The sequence below is a fragment of the Galeopterus variegatus genome, unplaced genomic scaffold (assembly GCF_000696425.1).
Source record: "Galeopterus variegatus unplaced genomic scaffold, G_variegatus-3.0.2 Scaffold17232, whole genome shotgun sequence".
Taxonomy (NCBI): Eukaryota; Metazoa; Chordata; class Mammalia; order Dermoptera; family Cynocephalidae; genus Galeopterus; species Galeopterus variegatus.
The window spans coordinates 7,121-19,205 of NW_007743343.1; the positions used below are offsets into that span (position 1 = coordinate 7,121).

At 39.0% G+C, this 12,085-nt stretch overlaps 1 protein-coding gene and 1 pseudogene across 1 annotated transcript; both read right to left on the reverse strand.

Moving 5' to 3' along the window:
- Positions 1 to 302: 302 nt before the first annotated feature.
- Positions 303 to 1,238, reverse strand: LOC103582661 (olfactory receptor 4D10). The gene has a single exon (XM_008564196.1). It carries the CDS (start codon positions 1,236 to 1,238, stop codon positions 303 to 305), a length of 936 nt encoding a protein of 311 aa, XP_008562418.1.
- Positions 1,239 to 7,981: 6,743 nt separating this feature from the next.
- LOC103582662 lies at positions 7,982 to 8,990 on the reverse strand (annotated as a pseudogene).
- Between the last annotated feature and the right edge of the window lie 3,095 nt (positions 8,991 to 12,085).

Sequence of the window (12,085 nt, forward strand, 5' to 3'; positions counted from 1 at the left end):
ATCTTCTAAAAAAAGAGTTGGACTTCATTACCCTATTTGCCTTCTACATAGTTGTCTTAATTGACATACTGTTACTTTGGTCTTTGAGTGGAAATACATCAATCAGCTCAATTCTATAACACTAGTTACTTCATCCTGAGCACAAGCTTGGGTTATCAGTTACCCACTAACTTAAAAAGAAAAATGAATGGATACCAGTCAGTGTTGTTGGTTTATTGACAATGTATTTGAGTCTATAAATATGAATCTACGAAAAAATAATTAAAGAAATCGTTGGTGAAGAAGAGTTGGGGAATTTTTTTCTATTCCTTTTCCAAAGGCAGGAGTCTTCTCCTGAGTCTTCTCATGGCTGACTTCATCTCGTGGTTCCTCAGAGTGTAGATCAAAGGGTTCAGCAGAGGGGAAATGACAGTGAAGGTGACAGAGATGGCCTTATCTGTGGGGAGGGCAGTGAAGGGCCGGGCATAGACATAGATACAAGGCACAAAATGCAGGGTCACCACAGTAATGTGGGTGGTGCAGGTGGAGATGGCTTTTCTCCTTCCCTCTCCTGACTGAGACCTTAGTAATAATAATATCACCAAATAGGACACCAGGAGTAAGAAAAGCCACAGAGTGGTGAGCAGTCCATTATTGGAAATCATCAATAGTTCAAGTACGAAAATGTCTGTACAGGCGAGTTTGAGAACCTGGGGGACGTCACAGTAGAAAGTGTCAAGTACATTAGGTCCACAGAAGGGGAGAGGAAGCAACAGGGAAATCTGCACGACGGAGTGGACAAAGCCCCCCACCCAGGCAGCCACTGTTAACCCAATGCAACGGTCTCTGCTCATGATGCTCACATAGTGCAGAGGCTTGGAGATGGCCACATATCGATCTAAAGCCATCACTGACAAAGAAAATGCATCCACCCCTCCAATAAGGTGGAAGAAAAACATTTGAGTGAAGCAGCCATTGAGGGAGATGGTCTTTGTCTCAGACAGAAGGTCCACCAGAACCTTGGGAGCTGTGATGGAGGAAAAGCAGATATCGGCAATAGATAAATTCCGGAGCAAAAAATACATGGGTGTGTGAAGGCGAGATTCCCAGGTCACGGTGACCATGATGAGGAGGTTTCCCAGCAGGGTTGTCATGTACACGAAAAGTAGGAAAAGAAACAAGACCAAGCTGACTTCTTGATTCTGGGTTAATCCAAGGAAAATAAATTCTTTTACCCTGGTGCAGTTTTTCATCTCCATTGAATCATCCTCTTTTTTGCTCTTTTTTTTCCCAGCTGTGTCATGTGAAAGCACTGGGCTATTTATTTTATTGTCCTCCTAAGTAGTAAGAATGGAAATCAGAAGCTTCCCCATGTGGCTGTGGTGTTTGCAATTTGTTGAGCTGTGTGTCCACAATTTTAAGATTACAATCAGTTTAGTGATCAAACTAAATTATCACATGCAAAGTCATTCAGTAATTCTTTAAATTCTTTAAAACTATTTTTGGAAAGAATTAGCATATATGTTTAATAGTGAGTGACATTTACATAGCATATTTAATTTAATTTATTATTTTTATTTATCATTTATCTTTTATTCCATGCACATTTTTTGAATGTCAAGAATGTCCAAAGCACTAAACACAAAATAAGTAAGACATGGTTCCAGGCATTGGGAAATGTATAGTATACAGGTTTAATATTCGTATTAGCAAACATTCTGTTGATTTCAAGAGGGTTTGCCTTGCTAAAAAAGGATACTGTCCTGTTTCTAATTGCAGTGTTGCTGTGGCATGAGTCAGTTTCGTTGCTCTTGGCTATATTATGTCAAATTTCTTAAAGTTGCAGCCCATTATTCCATTTTGTAAACTTATCAGTGTGACTACTTTATACTAATCAGATTATTTGCTTAATAACTATTTGATAATTTTTAAATTAGCTATTAAAAACAGATTGAAACAATGAGCAAAACCAAATCTCTAATAATATCAATTTTTTGATTGTGGCTGGAACACTTAAGATGAGTTCTATCTTAACAAATTTTTTGCTGTACAATAGGGTATTGGTAAGTGTAGGCACAGTATTGCACAGCAATTCTCTAGAAATTATTCATCTCATATAACTGAATTTTTATTCTTGTTGAACAACAACTCCCCATTTTCTCCTCCCATCAGCCCCTGGCAACGACCCCTCTACTCTGTTTCCATGACTGACTCTTTTAGAAGGGAACTCATGTAGTATTCGTCCTCCTGAAACTGCATAGCATGTTTTAAAAAGATGCAATTACCAAAGATCAATTTGACGCGTTTGGTACAAAACTTCCAATCTAATACAACTTTTCTCTGTTTATTCCACTTTAAGAAATTTTTTTCATTTGTTCTTGTCACTTAATGCTGCTTTAGGGGGCAAAAGGTTCTGGCTTCCCTAAAAGCAAGAAGTAAAAGGATCATCTGTAAGTTATTTTTTATTTAACTGCTCCTGTTTTATTATTATTATTATCAGTTATTTTTCTACACCTTGCAGAAACACATTATGATAAGAAGCTATGGAAGGTCTGGAACTCTGAAAGATGATTTATTTTTTTCCGTAAGGAGGAATTTCCCAGCTGGGAAAGACAGTGAGATGTAATGCAGAGAGCTCTGTATTGGGAGATCGAAGCACTGGGTCCATCTTGTCTTTATTCTGCCGTCAACTGGCTGAATGATGGGGACACTGACTCCTCATCTGTGGACTGTGTGGGATGGATACTGTGGATAATATCAGTTTTAGGCAGCAGAGAGGAGGAGGAATAGGAACCAAGGAGCAGACTCACTTCAGAGGCTGCAAGAGTGAATGAGGGTGCAGATCCCTGGGTCTGGAGACAGGAGCCCCCATTTCAGGTTCTGCCAAAAGGCAGGAACCAACTGGTGATCTGCTTTCACTCCCTGTTCTGTTTCTCCTCTCCTTTTCCTGTCTTCACCATCATCAATAGATACATCTGTAGGTGGCTGGAAAAAAACAGTTGTGGAGTTTAATGTCCCCCACACTCTTCACACCCTGAGAGTTGAAGTGTCTTGTTAATGTCTCTCTTATGTACTGCTCTGAAGAAGGGGGTTTTACTTCTTCTCTAGAGATGAAGAAATAATATTTAGAAAGGTGAGCTCATTTCCCCAAATTCACAATAGTAAAGGGTGCCACTGAAGTTCCCCATTGGAAGTTTGGAGTTCTGTTTAGCTCCAAACTTACATTCTATGTGGTATAACGTACAATCATTGTTCCAGCTTTCAATTGAGCAGATTTTTTTCGCATTCATTTTAGAATAAAGGTGGCAGACAAACAGCCCAGGTGAGTTACTTATATAAAAAGTAAATTCCAACATTAGAGTGGCGTCATTGTAGGCTGAACCCAATCTCTCGCGCCTCTGTAGAACCCTCTACATGATTCTGCCAGTACTAGCAAAGTACACATGAGTATGACCAAGTCCTCACGCTGGAGCAATTTTCAATCTGATGAAAAATACAAATATGTAAATGTATAAACCAGCACGGGGTGAGATACTGGCACAAATGGAGTGCTGTGGGAGCACAGAAGAGCTCTGGGGCTAGTTTGGGTGGTTTCCTAGAGGAAGTGAGGTTTTAAGTCAGTCTTGATGAATTTTCAAGAAACAGAAGCAGGGATATATCATTCAAAGGCAACAGCCCACACAAGGTCAGTCAGTGGTGAGAATGACGTGATTGAGCACAGAACATTGGAAAATTCAGTGTGGTTGTCACAGAGTGGGCGAGTGTGAAGTGTAAGGAGATTTTTATTAGTAACAGAAGGACTCTTACCCTATTAATAAAGGATTTATTATTACATTTTATAGTTCTTAGGTATTATTTGGTTGTTGGATGATTGACCTAAGCCTACTGATCTTCTTGTTCTTATATTCAGATTGAATATAAGAACCTAAAATATTTTTTTCGTGGGGGTGTGGGCAATGTCCTTTGACTTTATTCTCACTCTGATCATGACCTTTTTGAGTACATGGCAGGGGTGTTCTGAAAAGTGGTGATGGAAAGCTGTGACTCTTGCTTGAGCTTGAGGGAGAGGAAAAGATAGTGACCCTCTTCTGAGAGGTGGCCCATACTATATCAGTCACACTTTCCTCTGCTTGTTCCCTCTCTGTACCAAAGCCAGGAGGGTGGAGGGATCATAAGGCAGTGAGAGGCACTACTATCTTTAGAATTATGCATGTCTTTCATAAGCCATTGTTCATCATTCAAAAAACTTTTACAATTATTACTTGTTATACCTTATACATAACGAACGAACGTTTGTTAGTCTTCAGATGTGTGGGGATAAATTGGACTACATTGTCAATGTTCACAGCCTGACAGAAGTGGATGATTTGTGTAAACTGATGAATGTCTTGCATGATAGAATGAGATATGTCATGAGAGAATTAGAGATAGATTTGGGTGGAAAAGAAGATGTGTTAGGGGAAATGATGGTTTTCACTAGTTAAAAAAGCTTTTATGTTTTGAATTCGTATAATAAAGCCTACTATTTCTGAATTGGTATAAAATGCCAATTAATTCTCACCACAATCTGTTAAGCATTAATGTAACATTACCCTGTTTTTTATATGGAACATACCACAAATCTATATTTGGCTGAAGGTACATCTGAAGCTACTTCAAACAGTTCATGGAAAGATTTGCATTATCTTTTAATTCTATTTTTCCATGAGCTTTTTGAAATACCTGCATATGTATAAAATACAAGAGATGGAAATAGGATGGAAGAAAACAATTTTATATCAATATTCTATATAAGGTCTACATCTGTATAACAACAGTGTTTGAAAAAGTCTGAAGAGAAGCACTCGAAAGAACGGGGCAATTTGCATCAACTTCAGTCTGAGGCAGCCTCATCAGTTAGCAACTCAAAGGGTCACAGAAAATGTATGAGGCCTTGCCTTACACCAAATAAACCACATTTCTGCATCCCTCTTAACACAACATCACTTTCCCCAATATTTAACACCCACCTTTATTATTTCTGTCATAGAGATGATTATCTTGACTCTGAACCACTTAATATACCTGAAAAAATCACAGTCAAATTGTTTATTTGTAATTAGTAATGACATCTCAATTTCAATATATATAACCTTATCCTTACCTAGCAGGTTGATGTCTTTACCTAGTTCCCTTGATTCTGGAACTTCAGATACAAATTGTATGCTATTAGGTACAATGTATAACAGAAGACTGTTGAAATCGATTCTTGAAAATGTCTGATGGTAAAGCCTTTTGGAAGATTAAATATCTTTTTGTCTTTGCTCCATTTTCAGGAGAGAAAGGGTAGACTCAAGGAATTATGCCTTTAAATTCTTCCACTATCTCCCTATCTTATGTCCAAATCCCTCAGCCTCAGGGTTAATGTTGTTAAGAAAATATTATTGGACCAGATAGTGAAAGTCCGGTGGCTGATTCCAATTTTGGTGATATAGTTTCAATGGGAGTTATTAAAATGCTGCCAAGACATGAACACATACACATGTGTACACATACACACATATGGACAGATTTTGGTCGGTGTCCAAATTGTTGGAGAAAATCTATCCCCTTAATCACAGTTCAATCAGAATCTCATTAAAACTTGCCAAATGCTGTGCCCAAGAGACTTCAAGAGTCCAATTTTTAAGGCTCGCAAGGCTCAGAGGACACCATATATATGTAAGTTTCAGTAAGATTGCCGAAAAACTAGACGAAAACAGGCTTCAAATCATTTCCTATCAGTCCAATTTGTAAACAAAAGACGATTATAGCTCCATGATGTTGCTATAAGCTTTCACATTGACAGAAACACAAGTTAGATAATGTGTAATGAGTACACATTTCCCCGGCTTTCCAACACTGTACTCATATGGAATGTCTCAATTTGGAGACAGCTAGGTTGGTATAAGTTAGTAACACTGTGCACACAAATACGGAACTTATTTAAAAATGTTAGGGAAGTTGGGAAAAGTTGATGCCTTTCAGTGAAGGGGGGAAGAGGGATAAATTGAATTCAAACAAATCTCAATCTCTTTTGGAATTTTAGTAGTGGGGAATGGAGTTTCAAGATTTTTAAATTTAATTTGGAACAAGAATTAATTGTGAATAGGATGCAGGAAAGGCATTCATGTGAGACAGGGGCTTTGTGATTATAGAAACTCTCTGGCATCTGTGATTTACATAAAAAATACAGTAAAGTGTAAAAAACTATTCACTCGACAGTTATTTATAGAGAGCCAATTTATACTGAAGGCACTGAAAATATAGCAGATAACAAAACAGACAAACATATTTACTGTCATAGATAGTGGGAGGATACAAATAATAAATAAAGTCAATAAATAAAGTATAGAAAGTATGTTGGTGATAAACAAAATAAAAACAATTTGGCAGGGCAGTGAGGTAAGGAGTGTTGAATAGTCTATAAGAGGGTGTCAGTGCAGAGACGGGGACTGTGATTGGGACATCAAGGACAGTGTTTAGGAGAAGATGTCAAAAAGTAACTGGAGGGTCCAATTCTGGAGGAACAGTAGGCCTTTGTGAGAATTCGTTTTTATTCTGAGTGAAATTGGAGGGTATTTTAAAACTATTTTTATTTTTTCTTTATTTTTATAGCAGCTTTAGTTTTACAGAAAATTGAAGCAGAAAGTACAGGTAGTTCCCATATTCTTCTCCCACCCTCGTATACAGTTTTTTGTATTATTTATTTATTTTTGTTCTCCTATTATTGACATGCTATATTAGTGTGGGACATTTGTTACAATTATTAATATTGATATATTATAGTTATTATTTTTTTACCATGTGATTTTTTTTTATTGAGACATAACTGATTGTACTGTGTTGACACCATGTGATTTTTTAACAGGTATTCAGGCAAGTAATGACAGTGTTTCCCAGTTCTAGTAACCATGTTATCCTATTTAAAAAAAATTTTTTTTATTGATTATACATATTCATGGGGCACAGGGCTGATTGTTAACACATGTGCACAAGATGTGCTGAGCAGATCAATACTCTCAGCATGCCCACCACCTCAAATCGCAGTTATTCCCCATGTTCCCCACCCAACCTCTCCCAAATCCCTCTCCCCTGCCCCTGGCAACCCTAGGTCAACATGTTGTCTCTTTCTGCAAGTCCAACACACCATTGTGGTCTTTCTTTCCTTCCTTCTTTCTCTCTTAGCTCCTCCCACTTATGAGTGAGGACATGTGGTATTTTTCCCTCTGTTCCTGGCTTATTTTGCTTAACTTAACTTTCTCCAAACTCATCCATGTTGCTGCGTATGGCAGAATTTCATTTTTTTTATGGCCAAGTAGTATTCCAATGTGTATATATAACACATTTCCCTTATCCACTCTGTTATTGGACATTTAGGTTGGTTCCAGCTTTTGTTTATTGTAAATAGAGCTGTGGTGAACATGGGAGTGCACATATCCCTTCGATATGATGATTTCCATTGCTTTGGGTATATACCTAGCAGTGGGATTGCTGGATGATATGGTAGTTATATCTGTAGTTGTTTGAGAAACCTCCATACTGTTTTCCATAGTGGCTGTGCTAATTTACAGTCCCCCCCAAACGTGGGACTTTCTTCCCCTTTTAATGTTTTCTTTAGATGTTTGTTGGTTTTTTTTTTAAAAGTCACATTTATTTAGCATCGTGATCAGACTATTACATTTAGCAATCAACAGCATGGCTGCAAAAAAAAGAAAAAATTCTACATTAAATCCCTTTGTTTGAAAGCTTTATATTTCCAACAGAACAGAACTAAAATAACCTGCTATACAATCAGTCACAAATACAGTCCTTGAGTTTTTTTGCCCATACACATGAGTATTGTCTAAAACATGATTTCTTTGTAGCAGGAGGCCCTGCCACCACTGTACTTGGCTGAGTTCACAAATCTGTTGGAAACTGTAGCTTCCCTGTCACTTCTCTGGCTCTTCTCTCCTGCTAAGCTTTGTTTCCTGGAAGTTAATTAGAACTTCCTGCCACTGCCATAGCTACTGCTGCTGCTGGAGTCACCATAGCCACCTTGGTTTCATAGTTTGGCAAAATATTGTCCTTCACCACCATAGGGACCAGAACTTCTGCCTACAAAATTTCCACCCTTCATGAGTCCACAATTTGAACACTGTTGTAATTGCCAAAATCACTGTAGCTTCCACCACCTCCAAAATCGCTCTCATCATTACCAAATCTATTATAACCATCCCCACAGCCATCACATCCACCACCACCATGGCTGCCACCAAAGCCACCATGACCACTGAAGTTTTCTCCATAACCACAGTTTTCATTCCCACCCAAACCACCTCCATGACCACCACGAAAGTTTCCAGAACCACTTTGACCTCTTTGGCTGGATGAAGCACCAGCCATCTCTCACTTTGACAGAGCTTTCCTTACTTCACAGTTTTGGCCATTCACAGGACGGTATTTCTGAATGACAATCTTATCCATGGAGTCATGGTCATCAAAGGTTACAAAAGCAAAGCCCCTCTTATTGCCACTGCCTCTGTCAGTCATGATTCCAATCACTTCAATTTTCCTATACTGTTCAAAGTAATCTGTCAGATGATGTTCTTCAATGTCCTCTTTAATGCTGACAACAAAGATCGTTCTTACAATTAAGTAGGCATCTGGCTTTGAGAATCCTCTCTTGAGACAGCCCTCTTTGGTTCCACACTCTTCCATTCACTTTGTGTGGCCTTGCATTTATGGCTGCATCCACCTCCTCCACAGTGGCATATGTGACAAATGCAATGCCCCTGGAGTGCTTAGTGTTTTGATCCCTCACAATCCATGAGCATTCCACACAATCCATGAGCATTCCACACAATCCATGAGCATTCCACACAATCCATGAGCATTCTCCATTGCTCAGAATGGCTGCTGAGACTCTCATCAGTTGTTTCAAAGCTCAACCCTCCAGGGAAGAGCTTCCACAGTGTTTTGGGCTCTTTAGGAGACTCTGACTTACACATGACAGCAGTGGAAAGAGACTTTAATCATGCTTCCTCGGCAGCATCCACAGACAGAAAAGGCATTTATTGGTTTTTTGAGGTGGTAAGATAGAGTTTCTTTTTTCTTTCTCATTAGCATTTTTGTTTTAGCAGTGAGTTTTGTTCTTTCTTGTGTATTTGTGATAGTGATTATTTTTTTTGGATTCCAGATGTAGGACTCCCTTGAGAATTTCTTGCAGGGCTGGTAATGTGGTCATGAAAACTTGCAGTTTTTGTTTGTCTGGAAATACAAAATTTCTCCCTCATTTCTGAAGGATAGCCTTGCTGGGTATAGTATTCTTGTCGATTGCCTTGCTGGGTGTAGTATTCATGGCTGGCTGTTTGTTTCTTTTTGTATTTTGAATATGTCATCCCATTTTCTTCTTGCCTGTAGAGTTTCAGTTGAGAAGTCGGCTGTTAGTCTTATGGGGGCTCCCTTATAAGTGACTTGGTGCTTTTCTCTTGCTGCTTTTAGGATTCTCTCTTCGTCTTTCAGTTTTGCCAGTTTGACTATAATGTGCCTTGGAGAGGATATTTTTGGATCAGATCTGTTAGGGGAACTTTGAGTTTCCTGGATCTGAAAGTCTGTGTCTCTCCCTGTACCTGGGAAGTTTTCTGTTATTACTTCATTGAATAGATTCTTTCCTTTCCTTTTATAAATTTTATTTTATTGATTATGCATATTCATGGGGTACAAAGCTGACCTTCACCACCTGCACCAAGGATGTGATGGTCAGATCAATAGTATCAGGATAACCATTACCACAAATTGTGATTATACTCCATGTTCTCCACCCAATTAATCCCAACTCCCCACCACCTCACCCCTTGCAATGCTCTGTATGCTTTCTCCCATCTGCAAGTCTAATGCATCACTGTGGCATTTCTTACCTTCCTTCTTTCTCTCTTAGTTCTCACATATGAATGAGGTCATGTGGTATTTTTCCCTATGTGCGTGGCTTATTTCACTTTAGATAATTTTCTCCAAGCTCATCTATATTGCTGGATATGGCAGAATTTCATTATTTTTTATGGCAGAGTAGTATTTGATCGTGTATATAACCACATTTTCCTTATGCAGACATCTGTTGATGAACATTTAGGTTGCTTCCATATATTGGCTATTGTAAATAGAGCTGTGATGAACATGGGAGTGCAGGTATCCCCTTCAAAAAAATGATTTCCATTCCTTTGGGTATATACCCAGAAGGGGGTTGCTGGATTGTTTGAACAGAATACCAATGCCTTTGCCTTTCTCCTCCTCTTCTGGAACACCCATGATTTGAATGTTTGTGTGCTCAAGGTTGTCTGCTAGCTCTCTTAGACTTTCTTCAGTTTTTAAAATTCTTTTTTCCTTTTTTTTTTTTCTTTTTTTGGTTCACCTGGGTTATTTCATAAAGACCCTCTTTGAGATGAGAGATTCTTTCTTTTGCTTGGTCTAATCTGCTGCTTACACTCTCAGTTGTGTTTTTTTAGTTTAATGAATGAATGCTTCAGTTCCAGGAGTTCTGCTACATTCTTTTTTTTTTTGTCTTTTTCCGTGTCTGGCAATGGATCACAACCCTCAGTGTTGCCCCCGTACCGGACCGGGGACCGGCAACGGGACCGCAACCCTCGGCATTGCTCCCGCGCCTCGCTCAGCCAGTGAGTGGGAACCGGTCTGTATGTGGGATCCGAACCCTCGGGAGGGAGCGCCGCCACGCTTCCCAAGCGGCGCACTATCCAGTGCGCCACCGGGCCGGCCCTGCTACATTCTTTTTAAAGGTATTAATCTCTGTAAATTTCATCTTTCATGTCCTGGATATTTGTTTTCATTTCATTGTGTTGTCTGAGTCTTCTCTTATCTCATTGAGTTTCCTTAACATTGTTACTTGGAATTCCTTTTTGGTAATTATAAGGGTTTCCTGTTCTGTAGGTCTGGTACTTGAGGGTTACTATATTCCTTTTGATATATTATTATTAATTTAATTTTATATTGTGGTTTCTTCTTTGTGTTGTGCAGTTCTAATGGTTTTGTGTGATGCATAATGTCATGTATTAACCATTACATATTGTACAGAATAGTTTTGCTGCTCTAAGAATCCTGTGCCACACCTATTCATCCAACCCTCTCTCCTTCCTTATCCCCTGAAATCCTGCCAACCACTCATTTTTATTCTTTATTACCTCAAACACTTATCATTTCTTTGTGTTGGAAACATTCAAGATATTCTCTTCTAGCCAATTGAAACTATACAATAAATTGTTCTTAATTATAGTAATCCTATAGTGCTGTAGAAGATAAGATATCATTCCTCCTATTTAGCTGAAATTTTTCAAATTAAGCAACCTTCCACTATTCCCAATTCCCCATACTTTTTTCAGCCTTTGGTAACTCTCATTTTACTCTCTACATCTATATGATCAAACATCTTAGCTTCCACATATGAGTGAGAACACGGGGTATTTCTTTTTCTCTTCCTGGCTCTCTTCACTTAACGTAATGTCTTCCATGCTCATCCATATTGCCACGAATGACACGATTTCATTCTTTTTTATGGCTGAATAGTATTCCATTGTGTATATATACCACGTTTTCTTCCTCTTCTTTTTTTATTGATACATAATGGGTTATGTATATTTGTGGCATACAGAGTTGACTATCAGTACTTGTTTACAATATGTGATGATCAAATCAGGATAGTTGGCATGTTCGTCATTAGAAAACATATTGATTCGATACAAAGGCGGCCACGCGTGGCACCGCTCGGAACCTAAGAACATTCATCACCTGGGATTACAATATCCGAGCATTGCAAAATCTCAGCACTGGAAGAGCTGAGCAGTCATCCATCTATCTGACCTTCCAGCCAAAGCAGGAGTCCCTTCCCCACCCTGGGATCCCCTTCTGTCTGAGCAGTTTCAGTGACTGGGAGACTCTGAGACTGAGTGGACCAGAGTTATCCATCTCTTGCTCCCAGTTCTCTTAGATCATTAGAAATTGATGTTAAAATTGGAGATCAAGATGACGACGGGGCTGGAGCGGCCGTGCCAGGAGACAGCACGATCCTGAGAGCTGTGCGCTGTGATACCAGAGT

What these genes read in the sequence shown, in the direction of transcription:
- LOC103582661 (XM_008564196.1), bottom strand. Translation starts at nt 1,238, where the DNA reads ATGGAGATGAAAAACTGCACCAGGGTAAAAGAATTTATTTTCCTTGGA.